This window comes from Malus sylvestris, chromosome 6 (genome assembly GCF_916048215.2).
Source record: "Malus sylvestris chromosome 6, drMalSylv7.2, whole genome shotgun sequence".
Classification (NCBI taxonomy): domain Eukaryota; kingdom Viridiplantae; phylum Streptophyta; class Magnoliopsida; order Rosales; family Rosaceae; genus Malus; species Malus sylvestris.
This window is the reverse complement of record NC_062265.1, coordinates 26,267,485-26,289,601: the sequence shown is the minus strand read 5'-3', so window position 1 is coordinate 26,289,601 and position 22,117 is coordinate 26,267,485. Positions and strand designations below refer to the sequence as shown.

The 22,117-nt window shown below is 38.2% G+C and overlaps 3 protein-coding genes, 1 non-coding gene and 2 pseudogenes across 4 annotated transcripts; 2 read left to right on the top strand and 4 right to left on the bottom strand.

Moving 5' to 3' along the window:
- Positions 1 to 2,774: 2,774 nt before the first annotated feature.
- LOC126626715 (mitochondrial import inner membrane translocase subunit PAM16 like 2-like) lies at positions 2,775 to 4,757 on the bottom strand. The gene is made up of 5 exons (XM_050296111.1): positions 4,653 to 4,757; positions 4,161 to 4,242; positions 3,562 to 3,649; positions 3,257 to 3,387; positions 2,775 to 3,149 (listed from the first exon to the last, which is right to left on the bottom strand). The coding sequence occupies exons 2-5, from the start codon at positions 4,161 to 4,163 to the stop codon at positions 3,021 to 3,023; spliced, it is 351 nt and encodes a 116-aa protein (XP_050152068.1). The 5' UTR covers positions 4,164 to 4,242; positions 4,653 to 4,757; the 3' UTR covers positions 2,775 to 3,020.
- A 1,709-nt stretch (positions 4,758 to 6,466) lies between these two features.
- LOC126625761 (uncharacterized) lies at positions 6,467 to 7,708 on the bottom strand (annotated as a pseudogene).
- Positions 7,709 to 8,460: 752 nt separating this feature from the next.
- Positions 8,461 to 8,542, top strand: TRNAS-AGA (transfer RNA serine (anticodon AGA)). Its single transcript has one exon. It is a non-coding gene; the product is annotated as a tRNA-Ser (tRNA).
- A 291-nt stretch (positions 8,543 to 8,833) lies between these two features.
- Positions 8,834 to 11,671, bottom strand: LOC126625665 (floricaula/leafy homolog). Its single transcript, XM_050294691.1, has 3 exons — positions 11,036 to 11,671; positions 10,158 to 10,567; positions 8,834 to 9,374 (listed from the first exon to the last, which is right to left on the bottom strand). The coding sequence occupies exons 1-3, from the start codon at positions 11,490 to 11,492 to the stop codon at positions 9,009 to 9,011; spliced, it is 1,233 nt and encodes a 410-aa protein (XP_050150648.1). The 5' UTR covers positions 11,493 to 11,671; the 3' UTR covers positions 8,834 to 9,008.
- Positions 11,672 to 14,718: 3,047 nt separating this feature from the next.
- LOC126625564 (uncharacterized) lies at positions 14,719 to 15,810 on the bottom strand. The gene is made up of 2 exons (XM_050294624.1): positions 15,709 to 15,810; positions 14,719 to 15,558 (listed from the first exon to the last, which is right to left on the bottom strand). Exons 1-2 carry the CDS (start codon positions 15,808 to 15,810, stop codon positions 14,719 to 14,721), a joined length of 942 nt encoding a protein of 313 aa, XP_050150581.1.
- A 4,359-nt stretch (positions 15,811 to 20,169) lies between these two features.
- LOC126625563 (uncharacterized) lies at positions 20,170 to 21,636 on the top strand (annotated as a pseudogene).
- The last annotated feature ends 481 nt before the right edge of the window (positions 21,637 to 22,117 follow it).

Genomic DNA, 22,117 nt, shown 5'->3' with positions numbered 1-22,117 from the left:
TTATTCTTTAAACCTCAAATAAGTAAAACTTATCACAAATACTAATCCTAAAATCAAGGGATAATATTGATTACTTATAAGTAATTTTAGGAGTAAATTGGTATGAAAATGAAAAAAAAAAAACTGACATGGAATATAATTGGACTCGTCTCAAAAATGACTCACAAAATTGGATTCATATCATGTTTCTCCTATTAAATATTATCTAAAGTATAGTTTTATATCATCTTTGTGTTTCACTAATATTTTTCTCAATTTTCTTTTTTGGTCAGTGTTCAACATGAACAGATGGATTCATATCTTAGGCAAGAAGCGCCATTACCGAATACCTCCAATGATGGTATATGCCATGTCCAAAACATCATCTATAAAAAATTCCTAATTAAATATTGGGTGTGCATTAATATTCCTTGCACATTGATTTCAAACTTGGAGCAAGTCTTATTAGATATAACCCACCTTATTAAGAATTTCCGTCAAAAAATTATGCGCATGAAATGCACGTAATCTTCTTTTAATAAATAATCAGGAACTGCATTTGTGCTGTTTTTTAAATATGTGTGTGTTACATATTTAATTTTGAAGAAAATTCTCATAGAATTAGCTTCAAGGGTCATTACTCCGCATTTTATCAAATTGAAATATTAAGGATTAGAACTCCAAATTATGCTTCTAACAAATGTCAAGCATATGAATACTAGTTTTGCATTGAAAAAATATAAAGGCAAGTTGTACTCGAAGTCATTGAAATAAAAAAAAGAGGACGAAATGAGCAAATTTTCCACTCCTCGTATGATTGGTGAGATGACTGGTAAGTGGGTGGCAATTTTGTTTGGAGCCAAAAGAAAAAGATATCGGCTGGCGTTGACTTGAGTTCCAGTCTCCACGCCAATTGCCAAATATGGATCAACTGTTTGACTTCTTGGTCTACTGCTTCTGTCTGTGTTCGTTTCATAGCCGACTCAACTTGTTTTGTCGGCTCCAAACTTCAAACCTTTCGCTTTCACATTTACTTTTTCTTTCATTTCACTCATGTAAAGGTTAATACAATTTGAATTTTAGCTTTGAAATTTAATTAATTAAGAGAAAAGATTTCTGCACACCCTTTTAATTGATTGAACAAATAAAAAACTTAAGTAATTACGAAAAAGCGTGTATGAAGTAAAAATAGATATGTAGAAATCACCTTCTTACATCACATAGGAACCAAAATCAAAAGAAAAATATGTGAAGAAGAATAAAAAGGGAATATGAGAATCATTTCTTACTCTAATCTGCCATGATTTCTTACTTTGAGAGGGTACAAATATTTAAATTTGATATTTTAAATATTTTTTCAGACTTATTGCCGATACTAAGTAGCAACCAATGAATTGATCTTATGCATGCCCATGAAAGGTAATAAAAAAAAGAAGGAAAATGAGTTCTCATTTCTTTTATCACTTAGGAGCCGTTTTAGATAAAAGACTCATGCATGATTTTGAATGAAAAAACGAAGTGAATAATCCTCTTTTCGACTCTTACTCTTAGAGCAAGTCCACCCCTAAGGACTTTGCGCCAGCACCCAGCGCATTTATCCACTCAAGTGAACAGTAATAGACTGGAGTGAACAGTAATAGGCCAAGGCATCTCCACCCCTAAAAAAATGCGCTGGCACCCAGTGCATTTATTTGGTGTGATTTTTTTTTTAAGTTTATTTCAGATAAGATTTTTAACCAATTTCAGATAAAATTTCAAATAAACTTAAAAAAAATACACACTAAAATAAAATTACATACTCATCAAATAAACTATAAAAAAAACACACTAAAATGAAATTACATAAACTCATCAAATACACTTTATTCTTCAACCACAAGTTTTTTGGTATTTTTTTTCACACAAAAAGTATATGAAAGCTTTGGTAGAAAGTGTAGAAAATATTGAAATGTGGTGTAAGGTGGAAGTTGAGAGTTAGGTATTTATAGAATAAATAAATAATTTTTTTTTAAATTTTCTGTATTTTTTAATATTTTTTCTGTATTTTTTAATAAATTTTAATTTAGTTAATTAACGTGGACCGTTGATCTGTGATCGAACGGTCTATTTTAAAAGTAAAATTTAAATTTTTTTTACCGTTGGAAATCCAACGGTCTAGAAAAACTAGCCGTTGGAAATCCAACGGATATAAGCATGCCACGTCGCTGATGGGATCCGGAGCACAAGTGGGCTAACAGCCCTGTCGGCTACTTGCGCCCAGGCGCGCTTGTCATGCACGCGCTAGGCCAACAGCCCGGCTTCTTGCTCAGTCTTTTTTGGGCTGGTCCAGAGCCCAGCTCAGGCTGGGTACCAGTCAAGTTGAGGGGGTGAACTTGGTTGACAGGGTGTTGGCCTTGTTTTTGTGCTGGGTCCTGGGCAAAGTCCACTCCGGTGGACTTGCTCTTAGCTGTTTAGGGATGTTATGACCAGGCTGCTCAGTACACATATTTATAATTCTCATATTTTAACAAAAAATGAGGTAGTGTCACTAATGGGCTGGGCTGGTATCGGACTTGGTATTAAGCTGGGTCAGATTCAGTGTAACTTCAAGTTGGTGTCGGACCAGACCGGATTTTGGGCCACAATATCGACTTGTTTACTCCTTCCGCTAGGCTAATTGTTGCACATAAACAGTTGAGAACATACAAAATGTTATTGCTTCAGTGGAGTTTTTCATAATGTAATACACTAATTGGTAGAGTTAGGAATTGGCAAACTTCGTATACTCGAACGAAAACAATCGGGGCACGTAAAAATCATGAAACAAGGGATTCTGATGACATTGAAACATTATATTTAGGCAGTGTAACCACAGAGGTTTAATAGCATATACAACAGGAATACAGTAGCATCACATAGAATAAGACCGTAATAAGCAGAGGAACATTTGGTAACCGCCAATTTTTCATACCGTGTGGAGATCAAAAGAATACTGCAGCAGCCCTAACATTAAATGCCGAGAATAATGTAACCGGAGCGAAAAAATATTGTGAGCCTACAAGTTACGCATCAGGAGTTCCCTGAGCCCTTTTTGCATAAGCACCTTCTAAGACTTCTTTAGCTCTATGGACCTTTGACTGAAGATAAAAGCTTCCATTTTTGGCATTCCGCTCGAACAAGTTGTCATACCTCTTCATAAAGAAATTGTTTCGATGATGAAATGATTAACACCTCTCAGAAGATTCGACGCTGACATTTACATGCAGGGAAAACAACAGAGAAAATGAATAGAGCAAACCTGCAAGATCTCCTCCCATGATGCATGCTCCGTGACACCTAGAACCTGCCTCGCCTCTGGTTCAGCCATTATTTTGCTAGCTCTTCTAATATTGTTTACTGCTTCGTTAGCAACACCGTTCTTTGAGGCATCTGCATTCAGTGATAACATAAAGAAATTTATCTTCAAACACAGATAGAACGTACACTTGTGATTTACAAAGATGCAATAACCCTGAACACGAAGTACACTAGTGCCTTTTTAGAGTTAAAGATAAAATATCCAAAAGGTTTTAGCTCTAGATTTGGGATTGCAAGAGAGCATACTTGAGATTGCCTGACGGTATGCACGGAGCACAGCCCTGCCCACTATTGCTGAGCCCATCACAAGCACGTTGGCAAGAATTTTTGCAGCCTGTACGAACAAAATAAAACTTAACTACATGAGAAGGATTGCACTATTGGTGCAGGAAGAAAGTGAATATCTTGTCAAATTTTAGGATCTCAGTTGTCTTCTGGGATAACATTGAGATTATAACGGGTAGGAAGTGCGGCTTATAGATAACATTCGCTTTAGGCATCATTGCAGGTTTCGGTTCCCTCTAAATGCTGGTTGAAACCCCTCTTCTTCAATCATGCGGACTTTTGGGCTATAGTTCATTAAGATATTATTTAATTCAGAAGCTTTGGAACGTTAATAGATACATTACTAGATTTTTTGGCAGCTGGATGTGTTATATGTATATTCAGTAGACAGCATGTTCAGCAGGAAAAATCGAATCAAAACTAGCACCCGTCTCATAAAGGGTCAACAAAAGAATCTTATTTACAATTTACGAGTGAAGAATGTATCCGGTTGCGCCTGATTGGCCTGAAGAGAAAAAGAAACTAATAAATCTGAGACAAGCATTATCTAGAATACATACCATCACCGAAGAAGAAGAAGAAGAAGAAGCGAGCAAAACCAAGAAAGATAGAAACGGGGCAACCCGTCAGGATCTTAGAAACCTGCAGTAGCACAGCATAAACGAAGTTCCGCTCAGCGCGTGACAATTAGATAATGTATACAGAAATACTAAACAATCGTAGCATTAATGGACATGATATCATCCTTTTACGACGAAATCCCACTTCTTTACGAGATAAATCCGTTCGTATAGACTACAGAGTGCATCAACAAACCCAATTGACAGACCCAAACACCCATGAATCCAAAACCATCTTTCCGCATTGTTAATCGGTGTCAGAATTCTGGTTCAAATTTTTCATGCAGTTTTTTTGCGGCTAAATCATTCAGGCATCATACATCAAGTTTGATCGGAATATACATATATCAGAAAAATTAGTGAGAAAAAGGGAAACAATTGATCGATTTAAATACATAATAAATTACAGAGGGAGAAAGGGAGAGGACTTACAGATAAAACTTGTTGATGACAGGGTTTGGGATGCGATTGAAGAAAAAGGGGGATTAGGGTTTTAGGGGCGGTGAGAGGTTTTACAGATACAGAACGCCTTGGGAAAGAAGCCAACTACAGAGCTTCATAAAACTGGATTGGGCCTAAACTTCCGAGTTGGGCCTCAGTTGGAACATGATCAATGACTCAATGTCATACTAAAATGGGATTTGCACAAATATTATCTGAACTTTTGCTTTTGTCGGTGTGCCCATTTATTACCTGAACTTTTAGTTTTCAGTTTCGACCACCTGAAATTTGTATTGTATTGCAATGTACCACATACCGATAGAAATTTTTTTAATTAACATGCGCAACATAGGGCTCAATTTTTTTTTACTAACATGGCCACTTGGTAAATATGATTTAATTAAAAATATTATAAGTTAACATAAAAAAATATATATATATATATATATACAGAGAGCTTAAGGGGAGGGATCCCCATTTTTTGAAAAAAATGGGGATTAGGTGTGGGGTCCACTTCACATCAAATTTCAACGATCTGAACCGTCTATTTTGTTAGTCTCGATTCATAGATCATCCTTGCAAAAATTCAATTCAATCCGAAACCATTTGCTTATTTAATTATCAATATCGAATTTCATATTTTCTTATATAACAAAGTATTCGTTCATTTCCTTGAACCCAATTAGATGTCTTAAACATTTCTAATTTAGCTAATATTTTGCAAGGATGACCTATGAATCGAGACTAACAAAATAGATGGTTCGGATCGTTGAAATTAGATGTAAAGTGGGCCCCACACCTAATCCCCATTTTTTTCAAAAAATGGGGATCCCTCCCCTTAAGCTATCTGTGTGTGTGTATATATATATATATATAAAAAACCATGACATCTTCTATTCATCAACTAGCAACCCGTACGACATCTTCTATTCATCAACTAGCAACCCGTACGCCAACCAACCTCCTCCGCCCTATGACCCCATTCTTCTACTATCTCTTATATATATATATATATATATATATATATATATATATAAGTTCATACTTATTCAAAGCAAACTGAAGTAAAGCAGCCTGTGTATGAACACTTGAGCACTCCCGAATTAAAAGTTTGCTGCACCAAAATAACCCTTCCAAGTGTTGAATATTTTAATAATATATTAATATATTCGTGTGGAAGAAGTTGGGTATTTTCCCAACAGTTACTCTTCATCAGATTAAAGCAATGTGACTTTTCCAACTTTGCAAAAAGACATGTCTGACTAGTGCACAGTTTACTAACAGACATAACCTTTGGTAGTTGATGCTTTGCATCAAACATGCGTATTGGGTATATTAATTCAGTTGTATCCCTTGGCAAGAAGACATACCCAAAACCAAAGGATGTATTCCATGCCGAGTAGGCATATCCAAAACCAAATGATATGTCTAACGGATGCAATCTCTTCTATATATTGGTAAATTGGTAGAAAAGAAATTCATTCAGAAATTTATTGTCTATACAATTATATAATTTTGTTTCTACATTCCTTGCTCTCTTTTCTCTCCATCACATTCATACAATTTCTTTCTAGTTATTTCTAAGGGAATACAATTCGGTTTTGCTAATCGAATATTTCATATTTTGTTGTATCCTGGAAGTGATTTGCCAAGAACCTTTTAGCAAACTCATTCTAGTGGGGGCAAATAACACTTTAAGGAAACGATTCAAGTCGTACCTCAAAGTCATCATTCGGATTATTTTCTATATTTCTATATTTACTCTAACACCAAGTTCAACATTTCTTGCAGCACAAGTCAACCGATCACTCCAAATCATCGGCTTTCACAAGCAGAGGGCTTGTTGGTGAAACATTTCCATCATCAACATCCATTGCTTCTTCCTCCTGAGCCTTCTTCCTTCCTCGGGTCTTTGCTGCAGCACCCCCTCTGACCAGCAGGCTTCCTCCCACGCTTTGCAGCTGGCTTTTTCTTCTCATTTGGATCCTGAACCGATTGGACCTGCAGGGGGCTTGATGGGGAACCATTTCCTTCTTTGTCGCCCAATGCTTCTTTCTCCTGAGCCTTCTTTCTTCCTCGGGTCTTCCCTCCAGCACTGCCCTGACAGCCAGGTTTCCTTCCACGCTTTGCAGCTGGCTTCTTGCTCTCTTTTGGATCCTCTTCAGATTGCACCTGCAGAGGATTTGCTGGTGAACCATTTCCTTCTTCATCACCCGAGGCTTCCTCCTTAGTCCTCTTTCTTCCCCCGGACTTTGCTCCAGCACCTCCCTGACCGGCAGGTTTCCTCCCACGCTTTGCAACAGGAGCATCAGATTTGCTTTCTTTAGGATCTCCCTTCAAACCATCAGTCTGGGCGCCAAAAATTTCCTTTGCCTCCCCATCATCATCAGTCTTTGATGAGTAATTACCAGCATCAACCTTGACAAGTTTGGGACTCCTTGCAGGAGACTTTGTTCCTGAAGTCTGCCCGTTGCCATTCATTCCTGTTTTGTCAGACACAGGATCACTAGCTTCATTGTCAGAATCATCTTCTTCGCTTGACTCCTCGGTTGGATCCTCATCCCCTTCATCACTTGACTTCTCAGTTGGATCTACCTTCTCTTCCTCTTCATTCAGAGCTTTTAGTGATTCGATCATATTCTTTATCTCTGTATTCACCTGCCAGGTTTAATCCCACAACATACAGTAAAAAAATTGTCAAGGAGTTATACTTCAATAACGTAATGTTTCATTGGTTTCTAATAAGATAAAAGACAAAAATAAAAAAAAACACTCTACCTACGAGCAGTTAAAAAATGAAAGGAAGAATAATTGTTATCTTCCCATGAAACAAAAAGAAAAATGCGCGAGTAACTACAAACCTGAGGATTCTTCAGAAAATCAGAGATATCCCCCGGACAGGCAGGGCATTTCATTACATTCTTTCGCGCTCGAAGAGACCCTCCACCTCTGCTTCTTTCTGTCACAAAACTCTTGCCAACAAAAGCACCTTCTAAGCACGACTTGCAAAAGTGATGAACACAAGGTGTGGATACTGGTGCAGTCATCACCTCCCAGAATATATGTGTGTTACTATATATGTCGTTACCTCCCAAAAAATAACAAGTGCGCAATTATCGCTAATGATTAATGTTGCTTATGGACTTGAGCGGAACTAATTGAATACATGTCAGTTCTAATAAACTTTGGTGGAACGCCATCTTCATCTGTTCGTGATCGCAGTCGACTCTTCTGAATTTCGATCGTAGCTGAGGCGCCGCCATCTCAAATGATCTCCAGTTGCTAACCATGGTTTGGCACGAATCTCATCGCCACTAAAATGAATTGCTTTAGCATGCTTTTGAATTTAAGCAACGGGTTTCGGTTTTGGTTCCAACATTTGGTGTCGTTTTTTATTAAACAATGTCCTCTGTTACAATTGGACCGCACAACGCCGGGCTACTATTTCATGAGCTTCATTAATTGAATCCAACGACAGATCAGCTAAAACTTGAATGGATTTTGCAGTCCAACCTCACCCTTGAAGGGTCAGCCTAACCTAATACTGCCTCTACTAAGTGTACGTTGCCGATGACGGGGTAGAATCTCTCAAGATTCACACATACGTTTTGATAGTCGGGTTATTGATTTCAAAGTCAATCAACGGTTCACAGCCGATTTTGTTAATTATAAAGTAGTGTTGTATTTATAGGTCTTTAATATGATCTTTATACGTGTGTAAATGTTTCTCTCTCACTCCCATTATCATTATTCTAAACACGTTAGTATAACGGTTAATGGTCCTTCACTTTCAAATAAGGTGGACGTGCCGGAGTGGTTATCGGGCATGACTAGAAATCATGTGGGCTCTGCCCGCGCAGGTTCGAATCCTGCCGTCCACGTTTTTATCCCTCACTAGAGAAAAAAGAAGTGATTCACACAGTCATTAATTCATTTTTAATTGGTGGTTATAAGAAATTTTTAGTGTGACGTTTTACGTCAGTTACTAATTCACCTGTTTATAGTTATTATTTTATTTTTGATTTGTGATTATGAGAAATTTTAGTGTAATAATTCACGTGCAGTTATTAATACACGTGTTATAATATTAATAAATTGACAACACATTTGTGCGACAGGGTAAGATTTAAAAACTTCCAATTACACTATTCAAAATTTTGATGGCAGATTAGTAAACAGTTAAAATAGCAAGCTTTTTAATTAGTAAATCATAGTTAGATCCTAACATCTTCATTCAGTCTGCCCTAGCCTTACTAGTACATATATAAGTCCCTCCTTGGTTTGCCCAAAACCTCTCGCCCTCCGCAGCAGCGTTTGGTAAGTTATACAGTGGAACACAAACTTTGATCAATAGGGCAGGTGCTCGCCCCCGCCACCGGAGGCAGAGCTAGAGGCGGTGGCATTGTGGCGCTCGGCGTGACAAAGCTGACGGAGCTTCGTGGGAACGTACCAGATGGAGAGACGGGGATGAGAATTGAAAATGGCATCGATGTCCCAGCCTTGGGCTGCTGCAATGACCACAAGAGGCTTGTAACACGCCTGCCGCCATGCCCCGACATTTTCGCCCCTCTCCTTGAACGATCTCCTCAGCACATTCGACGCCTCCACGTCCAGGCAATGCAGGGCGTAGCAGTGCACATAGTGCCGCATCTTCGGCTTGTTGATGTAGCTTGCGCCTGACTTTTTGGCATACCTAAACACCTGGTTTGTCACCTGCATATATAATGTTTGTAGTAAAAAAGTGTGAAATTAAATTAGCCGAACTAAATAGTTGAATCAAATTACTTTTGGACTACAAACTGACCTACTTTCATTCATGTATTTTCGATTGCATCAAATTTGACTCATGATGTAAGAAAGTAGTTCCAATTCAAAGAATATTCATCAACAATGTGAATTTCTTGTACGATGATGAATTTAACAGATTTCGTACAAGAAATTCACAGAAGTTGACGGATATTCTTAAATTGACAAAATTTGCAGACCGCATGTATCAAATTCGATGTAATCGAAAATATATAAACGAAAGTGAAACTTTGCCAAATCTAAATTGATTGAAAATGTGTTGTTCATAACTAGAAAGAAGTGCTTTTAGTAGTGTTTTTCACACACATCTATTTATCTCTGACACATTCTTATTAATTTTGGTCAATTGATCTTTTTTAATTTATTCGATCCAACGACCATGAATTGAGAATGATGTGTGAAAGGTAAAAATGAGTGTGTAAATAACGCTTAGGGTCAACTACCTAAGTTTCCAGTGCATACCAACAAGGTGCATCAATGCGGTGAATACAGTGAAAAAAACCCCATAACTGTTTTTCTTAGACAATCACCAAGTCTTTGTGGTAATTTTATACATGAGTATAAGAGTCTTTTTCTTTATCGATGAACGTCCAGAAATCAAACGTGGGTGTACAGAGAACCACTCAAGATGAGTTTACTGTATTTACCACAGTAAAAATCCGCTTATGAAATCATGGGTAAACTCCGTACCTTGGTTGGACATTTTTCACCGCGCTCCTTGGCAATGTTCTGGACCTGGATCAAGAAATCACGGCACAGCTCGTAGAGATAGAAGAGGTAATCAAGACCGTTCTTTTTGCCACGTGCCACCTCCCCAGGCTCCGTCACAATGAACGGGTGCTCCCTCTGTCTCTCGCCTAGCAACCCCCCTCCTCCACCGTTCCCCTGCCCATTCATGTCGTCCATGTCGTCGTCCTTGTCGTCTACACCCTCGTTATGATCATTATTATGACCCCCTCCAGCACTACAGTTCCTATATTGCCCCTTCTGCATCCTCCGCTGCTTCTTCCGCCTCTCCCCCGCCGTCACAACCTCCCACGCCATCCCTACTCCGCTCCCCACCATCTCCTTCTCTTGTTGCACTGGCTCCTCCGACAGCCCTACACATCCCATGCACATCGTATCATATATCCCAATCTAATATAACAGCTAATTTATTTTCTAGTATCAAAGACTATGATAATTGACATATTATGTTACAATCATATAAAACATATGCTTTTAGTTTTATCACGCAATCTCGAACATCATATGATCTGGCATACTATGTTGCAAAATAATAAACATCTTTGATTTGTTATTTCCATCAAATTATTATACCAAGGCCAAAAGTTTAAATGTTTTGCGACCTATTTTTCTTCTTTGATTCACTAAATCCTAAATTTTTCTTCTTTGATTCACTAAATTTTTTTAATCATCTATTTGAACATGTTATATTGTCACACTATTAATTTACATGTAAAATAATGTTATTTCAAAGTGTAATCAAACCCTACCTATATGCCTATATACTACGGTTAATCTAAGACACAAAGGTAAATAATATTCATGTATATAGCGTATAGTACCTTCTTGGGAGAGAGCATCTAAGGCATTGGTGGTGGTATCACCAGAGACAGGGTTGCGCCGCCGAGAGTCCTCCTCCTCAAAGCGGCGGCGCTCGGCTCTGACGGCAGCTTTGATACCATACCTCTCCCCAACAAGCAACTCCCAGCGGAATATCTGGGAGAGGCTGCTCATCATGTCATCAAGCTCATCATCCTTCATGTCCAAGAGGGTGTTCACAGTAAATCCAAGCTCCGCTATCTTCGCCGCCGTGTAGTATCTGACCCCATAAGCCTGGAACAAGTCTTCAAGCCCTCCAAGTCCAAGCTCTCTTGGCGGCCGCAAAGTATAACCAGCCGCCGCCCCAGCGGCTGTGGCTGCTGGCGGCACGGCTGCTTCGAGCTGAACCCGGTTCGTCGGCACAACCATCCCACGTAAATCCCACTTGAACAAGTTCGCAGAGAAGGCATCTGGATCCATATTTTCCACAACTCCACACAGCACAGTGTGAACGGAGACTATTTTCTGTGGGAGCTTGTAGTGTTCTGTTCCTATAAAAGCAAGACTGTTTTTCTTATACTTCCGAAACTACCCTTTTGTTTTGTATGAGTGTTTCCTGAGGAACTGACAAACTGGAGTTCGTATACTTGTATTCAAACTTGACACTTCCAAACCCAACCAAATTTTAACAACCAAAACGACGGTGTCGTTTAACTTGTTAGGGTCCATCGAATTGGTCCCACTACCCAAAGAACTTCTTGAAATTGTTATGTTTGTTAGGTCTAGCCAATAAAGATCTATGCATGGCTCTGATAGATTTGAGTTGACCTTAAGGTTGGATTTGGTTTGTTCTTAGATTCTTATTTATCTTTGAACTCGTACAGCATCCAAGGAGTCATTTTTGCTAGAGAAACTTTAGTAGCGGAGTTACATGGTCGGACATGTAGGGCAAGTTATTAAAAAGTTCATATAGTTTCTAATTTCTATGATGTCATCATTAGATTCAAATATAAACTCTATCGACTAAGGCTGAATGTAGGGGAGTTTGTGAGAGAAAATGAGCCAAAAAAGAGTCCGACTTTTCTTATTGAAGTTTCTCTTTATTTTTACAAATAACAGTTTAATGCATACGCATAAATTACTTACAAAAAACAAGAGTAACTTTTATTTGCAGACATATCAAACCCTCTTCTACACGAAGGGCAGAACACCATAGAACTTCGTTGACATTAACATAACCTCGATTTTGCTAAGATAGGTTTCCCGTGTTAGTATTATGGCTGAGCATAAAAGTTAAGGGACTTTTTTTATATACTTAGGGATAGTCTATAACCACTGTTTTTTATAATTATTTCCTTGGTTAAGAAACGAACGACCAAGGTCTAGATAATAAAATGACTGATATATCCTATACACCGAAAATAATATGATTTAAAAAATAATAATAATTTACCCATGGTTTGGTTCAATATCTAATTATGAAACTCCTGAAGCAAAAAAAAAAACAAACTTTAACGAAAAGCTCTTGGTACTGTTTACTTTAATGAAAAACCACATTTTTACACTAAAAAATCAATCATGGTACTATTCACTTTACCCTTTATTTTGTCCTTATCGTTAAAACTCAAAGTTTTTAAGTCATTTTCATTAGTTTTCCTAAAAAAAAAAAGGATGAATCGATATCAAATCAATCATAACAACTACCTACATTCCATAAAATTGTGCACCACAAACATCTACATTCCATAAAATTGTGCACCACAAACACGAGCTAATAAAAAGACTTGCAATCCTATAGAAAGACATTACGATATATACCTTGTGGAAAAAAAAAATATTTGCTAAGAAGGAAATAAAGATATAAAATTCCTACCAATTATCAAAAAAAGAATTTCAAAAAAACTGGTTAACAGACGACATTTCCATTGAGATCCTAATTCCTTTTCATTGTTTAAGTCGTGTATCTCTTTCAATGAATGACTAAAAAGTGATCAAACAATTCAATTATAATATTTGTTACTTTGTATATAAGCAAAACATTCAAAATTGTATTGACTACCCATTCAATAATGAATTGATGAAAGTCCGTGCAAGCGATGAAGCATGTGGTTTAATTCAATGTAAAGAGAACAACATTACCAGGGCTTGACATGCCGCGAATCAACCCTTTTAGAGCAAGTCCACCGGGAAGAAGAGAGCCCAGCACCCAGTCAAAAAACCAGACTGGCACCCTGTCAATTCACTCCAGCCTGTGAAATCGACTGGCACCCAGCCCAAGCCAGTCCACAGGCCGGCCTAAAATCGACAGACCTTGTGACCGGCCTATCTGACGTCAGTGTGGCGTCGGAGGGCATATGACGTCAGAGAGGGAGTTGTTGTGGAGGCTGAGGAGCGGAGCTAGTCGAGGCGGGAGAGGATGTCGGGAGGGAAGGAACCACGGAGGGAGAACGACGGGAGGACGGCGTGCAGAAGGACGGTTTTGAAGACGGCGTCGACGGCGTCGGAGATGCAGGGGTGGATGGCGTGCAGAAATGGAAGGTTTTGAAGAGGAAGGAGAAGGAGAGCTCACGGGAGTGAGCTGGAAAAGAGAGAGAGAGAGAGAGAGGGAGAGAGAGAGAGAGAGAAAGAAAGGATCGGAGAGGGAAAGGAAGAAAGAAGAAAAAAGAAAAAATAAAATAAATGATAAAATATTAATTGATATGAATAAAATAATATAATATTAGATAGACTGGGTGCCAGCGTATTTTTAGGGGTGGAGATGCTTTGGCCTATTACTGTTCACTGGGGTCTATTACTGTTCAATTGAGTGGATAAATGCGCTGGGTGCTGGCACAAAATCCTTAGGGGTGGACTTGCTCTTATGAAAGGAAAGACAAATCTCCTCAAAGTGCTAAATAGAAGTAACTTGTCCCAACTTCCTTTCTCGCTTGCTTCTTGTTGTCTAGCTACTTGTCTCCTTTGGTCTCCTACTCATGACACCCAATATCTAAATGTCCACAATCAGTGACATGATTCAAACACACAAATAGTTTTTTTTTTTTTTTTTTTTTTTTTTTTTGCAAAACTTGGTAATAAAAAATGTTGACAGTTCAGATTAAGATGGACTGTGGGGAATTATTCATAACAAAAACAAAAACAAAAAAAACCCTAATTTTGGTATAATGGAATGTTTAAGGTTAAGATTGGTGTTTGCGTAATAAATGGTAATTTGATTTTCCACCATGATGTCATCATCAGACTCATCATATCGATCACACTCCATCAGTCGGTCTAGGGCAACGTGACAGACACAACCCCCATATCTCTGTAGAGATTCTTGAATCTTTCATTACTCCAACAGGTCAAGCATGCATGGAAGGCATAAATGTACTTTCACCAACACGTACACAATGTCATGGAATAGGATCCTAGCCGGATTCCTTTCTTTGGAGTCTTGGTAATTCCGGGATCGGAACAGTTCATTATATATTGTACGATTAATTTTTATTAAGTACTATTTATATTTATTTTTAAATTTTTAAATTTAAAATGATTTATATTCACATAATGTACGATAAACGATTCCTATCATAAAATCTCCGAAATTTCTAAGAAAAGAATCCCGCAAGGATATTTTCCCAATGTCAACACTGTTTCCTGTGCCCTTTGCAAAAATAAAATTAAAAAACTGGCAGGGCAACTTTTTTTTAATCAAAGATAGAATAGATTAAAGAAGAATAGGAATGTTTACATCGCGGGCTAGAATATTAAACAAAAACTTCGGCCCAATACAATCCCAAACATAATCACCACCTTGCTGTAGGGCAAACCTCGCCACCGAGTGAGCCGCATGATTGCTCTCCCTAGGTACGAACGAAAACGTCACTGACGTTAACCTCTGTACTAGAATCTCGATGTCACCAAGTATGCATTCAATACTGTAGTCGTGTGAGGATTCCTTTCTTAGCATCTTAATGATACCTAAAGCATCAGATTCAATTATCACCTTATCACAGCCATTTTCAATACTTGACACCAGAGCACTCCGAATAGCACAAGCCTCAGCAGCCGCCGCGCTATGACAAATGCTTGTTCCCGATCCTCCGGCAAATTGAAGCAGACCAGCAAAATCGCGTCCCACCCATCCTACTCCAGTTCGCAAAGAGGAACTGCACCAAGCCGCATCAGTGTTCACTTTGATGGTTCCAAACTTTGGTTTCGTCCAGTGCAAACGTGGACTTTGTTCCGTCTTGAGATTATTGGAGATCAGCTGATCTTCGCACTTGAGACTCAGGGACAGAGCCTCGCGAAACTCATAAATGTTCTTTCTCCATAGCATCATGACTTCCAAATGCTGTCTGTGTACACCATTAAATACCACGTCATTTCTGTTCTTCCAGAGCCTCCACAGGCCAAACGCAACTTCCTGGAGTATCTCCTCTGCCTTATCCATATTCTTTGTACTGGTACAAATTTTATCCCAGTTTTCCAGGAAGTCGGCACCCGCCAACTCATGAGAGTTTATGTGTAGAGGAGAGCCAAACCAGAATCGATGGCTAAATTCACACTGAAAGAACAAATGATTTTCCGATTCATCAAAGGTGTTACATACCCCACAGATATTTTCCACTCTTATTTGTCGTCGTTGCAGGTTATGTCGCACCGCCAGAGCTTTATTGCAGCACTTCCATAAGAAAAATTTGATTTTGTTGGGAACCTGTAACTTCCAGATTCTTTTCCATGTCAAATTGTTCTTTCGGAGCATACTGGACGCACCCCGTCCTTTCTTGCCCAGGGCGCCATTCTCCATCAAATTCATTGCCACTCCATATCCAGTTTTAACCGAGTAGTCGCCATTCACCGTATAGTGCCAAACTAATCTGTCAAGAGTTGGGCGGGTGTTTCAGAACTGAAAAGGCTGCTTTTGTACTTTCAAGGCCCACATCAAAGGAGGTGACGATCAGCTGCATCTCCGTCTACATACTCCCTTCCCATCCCGACACGTGGCCCTGACGAATACGATGTTGTAACCGGCTCTCGGACTCGTGTCGCGTGGGGAAATGGTAGTGGGGTTCGGATCCAGATGCCACTCGTTGTAGGGCCCAAGGAAACTGCCAGTTGGGCTCACTACTGGTGAATTGATGAATGAAGAAGTGTGATGTGATGGAGGAGAGTAATAATTTATTTTAAACAGAGCTAATTTCATTAAAAAAAAAGATTACAACAAGGTTATGAAAGTCCACAGACAATCCAAATCAACTCAAACATAAAGAAATACAAGGCTAGTCCTAATAATGGAGTCAATAACAGCCGTAAAGGAAAGAAACCCTAGATTTGAACAAAGGGACCAGTCACCTCCGCTTAACAGAGTCACACCATCATTGTGAAACCATCACCGTCGAGAAGAAGAACCAACGAACCATTTTGACCAATAGAAAATAGGGGTGGCGAACCACTTGCGCTCTGAGTGCTCTCATAATCCTACAAATTAGTGTAAATTGCACTTTAAAAGCCACCCAAATGTAAAGCATGTCTCCATATGTAATCCAAGGAGGAAACACTCAATGAGCCAAGTAGCTGATGTCGATGGGCAGTGATTCGCGACAAGGAACAACAATTGGGCCGAAGAAATCATGAACTTGATCTGAGACAAGAACTGCCATAAACTGAGATAAAGCTCAAAGAAGTTGAGACATAGCTCAAGGCAAGGTGAGACAACGCTCATAAGCAAACTTACCAGATCACATGGTCAAAATGGAAAGCAAGGAAATTAAAGAAGGAATGAACTGTAGAAAATTAAAGAAGGAAATAGGGAAGGAAGTTAAACCAAAATGAGAGGCCGACGGCTAAGGTTAGGGTTTGTGAGAGAAAATCCTTCAATGAGGGAGAGGGAAGAAGAGGGGTCACATAAAAAGTTCAAAATTTGAAATTTACGATCAGCATTAAAATCTCTAAAGATGCAAATTTTAGATTGCAGGATTAAGTACCTAAAATCCCTTGACCTTTTAGTGTCATGCACTGTTCTAAAAATACCCGCCTAGAACCGCCTAGGCGCTAGGCGGCTGACCACAACCTCGATTAATGCCTAGGCATTTGAAAATTAAGAAATGACGCCTAGACTTCCTAAGGCGCCTGCCTAGACCGCCTAGTCACCCACCTAGCCCACCTAGACCCGCCTAGGTTGCGACTCATTTAGACAGAAAATAGATAACTTTCATTTTGCATTTTTTTTTTCAATAAATCGTAAGAAACTTGTTGCATACTTAAATGAACACACATTATTTCCTTATTCCCCATGTTTTCATTATGTTTCAATATTTCATAATATATATGTCATTCTGTTTTGTAGTTTATGATGAAAGTATATATATATTTCAAGTATAAGCAGACATTTATTTACACAAATATAAAGATTTACTTAAATCTGTCTAGTCTGCCTAGGAGCTCGCCTAGCCACCTAGGCACTAGGCTTCAACCCGCCGTCTTACTAGCGCCTAGCGTCTTTTAGAACCTTCATGTCAAATTGTTCTCAACCTTTTAGTCATTTCAAACAAGTACTAACCTATTGAAAATGTCACATCCATTAAGTCTCAATTAATTTTTTTGTCCAATTAACGGTCACCATCACCCCCTTCATGCCATCACCTCCAAACCAACGCACAACCACAAACTCCATCCTATAACTCAAGCCGGCAACATTGAGTAGGTCACAGAGGTTGCTGAAACGGTATGAACTGCCATGATGCGGCCACCACCATATTTTCATTGTCCACAAAAAAGAACTGGAAGCTTTATTAGCAAAAAATATGTGAATAAGGAAATCACATGAGCAGAAACAAGCTGCTTAAAACCCTATATGAATTCTTAATCCTCTTCTTTGTTAGGAGATCAGCCGAAAAATCAATTGAAACATAACGGATGTGACATTTTCAATAGTTTGGGTACTTGTTTGAAAATTTTAAAAATATTAATACCAATTTGGAATGACACTAAAAGGTCAGAAGATTTTAGGTACTTAATCCTAAATTTTAAATATAAAATTTAAATTTTATAGTTTATGTCTCACTTTGACATTTTTATGGTTTTTCTTTTTACTCCAATGTATCGAATTAAATTATTATTTTGTGATATTAATTATTATAAATATCATTTAAAATAAAAATAAAAAATTAATCAAATATATTTTATAATTAATTAAAAATATTTAAAGATGCTGTCAAAGTGAAAGCTACCAACAATGTTCTAAAAAACGGCCTAGGCGGCCGCCTAGGCGCTGGGAGGTTTTGTTTTTTTTTTTTTTGTTTTTTTTTAAGTTTATTATATTCTAACTTCTAATTCAGATTCTAAGTTCCTTCCTGTGCCCTGCAGCTACCCTAATTTCAGAAACCAAGAACTCTCGTCGACAGCCACTTCGTCGTTCGTCCACTTTGTCTCTTCTTCCGTCACCTGCGACGTCTCTTAGTCTCAGAAAGCCTATCAAATATTGATGACTCCGAGCTCGAAGTATGCAAATAATGCGGCCATTTCTTTCTTATTGTTTTTTTTCAATTTTCTGAATTGTTTTTGTCGAATGGTGTCTGCCCATTCACTATACGTTCATAAATTTAAGGTTGGTGCCCAAAATATTTGATGATAATAAGAATTAATCTTGCATGCTACATTGTTGGACTTTTAATTTCATAGTTATTGTGAAAAGTTTCATTCTTGGTTCATGACTGTTGACCTCATTTTCCAAGTCTGATAATTAAGGGGGGGGAATTTACTGAAAGATTAAAGCAGAGATCCTGAAAGTTACACCACCTGCCCAGCAAAGAACATTTTCATCATAGCCCACTCGGTAGTCCGTATAGTGATTTGGATTTGTATGTGATTGATTGTTGCTTCTATTTTTTGTTTGTGAATCGATATGGAAGAACTCATGCTTCTGTTTTTTAGGTTGTTGGATACCTTAACAGTAAGGAGGTGGCACGGTTTAAAAGATTAATTTGGGAAGTACTTAACAAGGAGACTACAATCAGGTAATGCCTTTGCAAGTTTATAAGTTTTGACACATTTGTTTTCATAAGGATTTGGTGCAATGGCCGACTTTATGAGATTGTGACCGTATTGTATATACTATATATGATTCATATATGAATGATTGAGCTAAAGGTCTGGAAAGTACGAGGTATGTGTGTATAGGTCACGGTAACAAGTTACAGTTGAAGAAAGAAAACAATTATTGGAAATAATTGAAGAAAGTGGGAGAGATGTAGAGGTAATGTCCATGTATAATCTTTTATAAAGGTGGTAAATTTTATATGTGGTCAGAGGATAAAAATCCAGGTTAGCATAAAATTCACCTCAAAATATTTGTAGGGGAATGGGGAACAATTGACAAACTTACTGGAGGTTCAAGTTTTATAGTAAGTTTGTGAATTGGTGGGGCTTGTTAAAAGTACTTGACTGAGAAGAAACGACTTGGATATGTGGAATACAATAGGTAGGGTTTTGGATTTATGTATTCCGTGCCTTTTGTCTTCAGTCGAATGGAGTAAATGGGGATCATTGCAGCTGTGTGTGGCTGTGTGCCTTACAAATCTGTCAAAATTTATTAGCTTTAGAAGGATGGTGATTTATAGGTGCTACTAGTTATAGCTGCGAAAATATTTACAGGGGTTGGAAAGCTGTTTATCTGCTGCGAGATACTTCTTTCGCTTATGTAATGAATTGTTTGATTTGCATATACTTCTTTTAAGATCCTAAGCACATATATAAAACAACAAATTCTGAATGTGTGCATTGTTCTCTCTAAAGTGTATGTTTGGAAGATTCATTTAGCTTATTCACCATTCTTTGTCGGATTCCCATCGCAATATCATTATCTGCTTTTGCTGCTAGCTTTGATGCAGGGGTTCTGACTCTGAGCCATTTTACTCACTTTGATGCATTGTTCTGAGCCATTGCAGTAGATATATTGATCTTGACATTGCATGATCCATTTTACTCACTTTAAAACGTTATGCTTTGACCAAAATAGAAAAACAAAACAATCTGAGTTGGCTTATAAGTTAAAATACTGTGATAGTTTTTTTGTGGGAGATTAAGACCTAAAAGTTTGTAATGTCTATTTTATATAAATTTTAGGATTGTTTCTTGTATGATGACTGGTACTTCATCTTCTAGAGCATCTACTGCAATGTCGTCCTCCTCTCAATCTGAAAATGTGTTGAAGCGTAGCTCGGAGGATGTGGGATGTGAATATGGGATCTTGGCAAATCCTACAAACACAGATAAGGTGAAATGTAAGTTGTGTAACAAAATCATTAGTGGTAGAGTACATAGATTAAAACAACATGTAGCCAACATAAGGGGAAATGTAGCGGCATGCACAAAGTTTTCGGATGAAGATAAAGCCAAATGTAGAGCCGCATTAGAAGAAGCAAAAAATAAGAAGAAACAAAGGGATAAGCACAATGTGGAAGTGAGGGAAGAGGTGCAACTTCAACAAATTCAAGAAGAAGAAGAAGACATTGAAGTGATTGGGTCAAGGAAAAGGCCTCGCACTCTTGGACCTATGGATAGGTTTGCATCCGCCATCAATCCTGATTCTTCAAATGAGGGAAGTAAGAAGACTTGGCGACAAAACATCCATGATGCAATTTGGAAGGAAATAGCACATCAAGTGGATCAATATGTGACTCGATGGGTGTATGAAGCCGGTATTCCTTTCTATGCTATTGATAATGATAACTTCAAGCGTGTGATGGAAGCGGTTGGTCAATTTGGCCCGGGTTACCTACCTCCAAGCCAATACGAATTAAGGGAGCCATTATTGAAAGAAGAGGTAGAAAGAGTAAAAAGGTCACTCAAGAAACATGAAGAAGAGTGGGCTTTGAATGGTTGCTCAATCATGACCGATGCTTGGAGTGATCGAAAAAGAAGAAGCATAATGAATTTATGTGTCAATTGCAAGGAAGGCACCATATTTCTTTCTTCTAAGGAATGCTCTAGTGAAGTACACACCGGAGAATATGTCTTTGAATATGTTGACAAGTGTGTTGAAGAAATTGGGCCTCAAAATGTGATTCAAGTGGTAACCGATAATGCTTCTAACAATATGGTGGCGGCAAACATGATGAAGAAAAAGAGGCCGAATATGTTTTGGACATCATGTGCCACTCATACTTTGAATTTCATGCTTCAAGGGATTGGTAATCTCCCTAGGTTCAAAGGAGTTATTAACAAGGCAAAGGCTTTCACCATCTTCATTTATGCACATCATAAAACTTTGGCATTGATGAGGAAACATACCAAGAAAAGAGACATAATAAGGCCCGGAGTCACTAGATTTGCAACTTCTTTCCTCACATTGCAAAGCTTGATGGATAAGAAAAAAGACTTGAAGGTTATGGTTGCTAGTGAAGAATGAGAACAATGCAAACATGTCAAGACTACAAAGGGGAAAACGGCATATGCTACTATATTGAGTTCACATTTTTGGAGTGGGGTCTTACTTTGCTTGAAAGTATTTGAACCTTTATTCAAGCTACTTCGAATTGTGGATGGGGATAAGAAGCCATCAATGGGATTTTTGTATGGAGAGCTACAAAAAGCAAAGATGGAGATTAAAGAGACATTCAAGAACAATGAGGCCAACTATTAACAAATTCTTCAAATTATTGATGAAAAAGCTCGTGATCGGCTTGATAGTCGATTGCATTTGGTGAGCTACCTCTTCAACCCTTATTATTTCTTCAAAGATCAAAGCATACAACATGATCCAATTGTCATGGAGAGGATTTTTACTTGTGTTGAGAAGTTCTTCCCCGATAACTATGAGGTTCAAAACCAAGTGATAAACGTTGAGATGCACAAGTATAGAATAAAAGAAGGTGGATTTGGAAGACATTTGGCCGAACTTGGATGCGTTGAGAATGATGAAAACTATAATCCGGGTATGAATATTCACATATGCTTATATTTTATTTATTAAATTTGAGTTTACTACTTATTTTTCATTACTAATTGTGTGCTTTTTTTCTTCATTAGTTGCATGGTGGTATAATTATGGAAATGGTGTGCCTCATTTGCAAAGGATAGCTATAAAGATACTCTCATTGACTACAAGTTCATCCGGTTGTGAA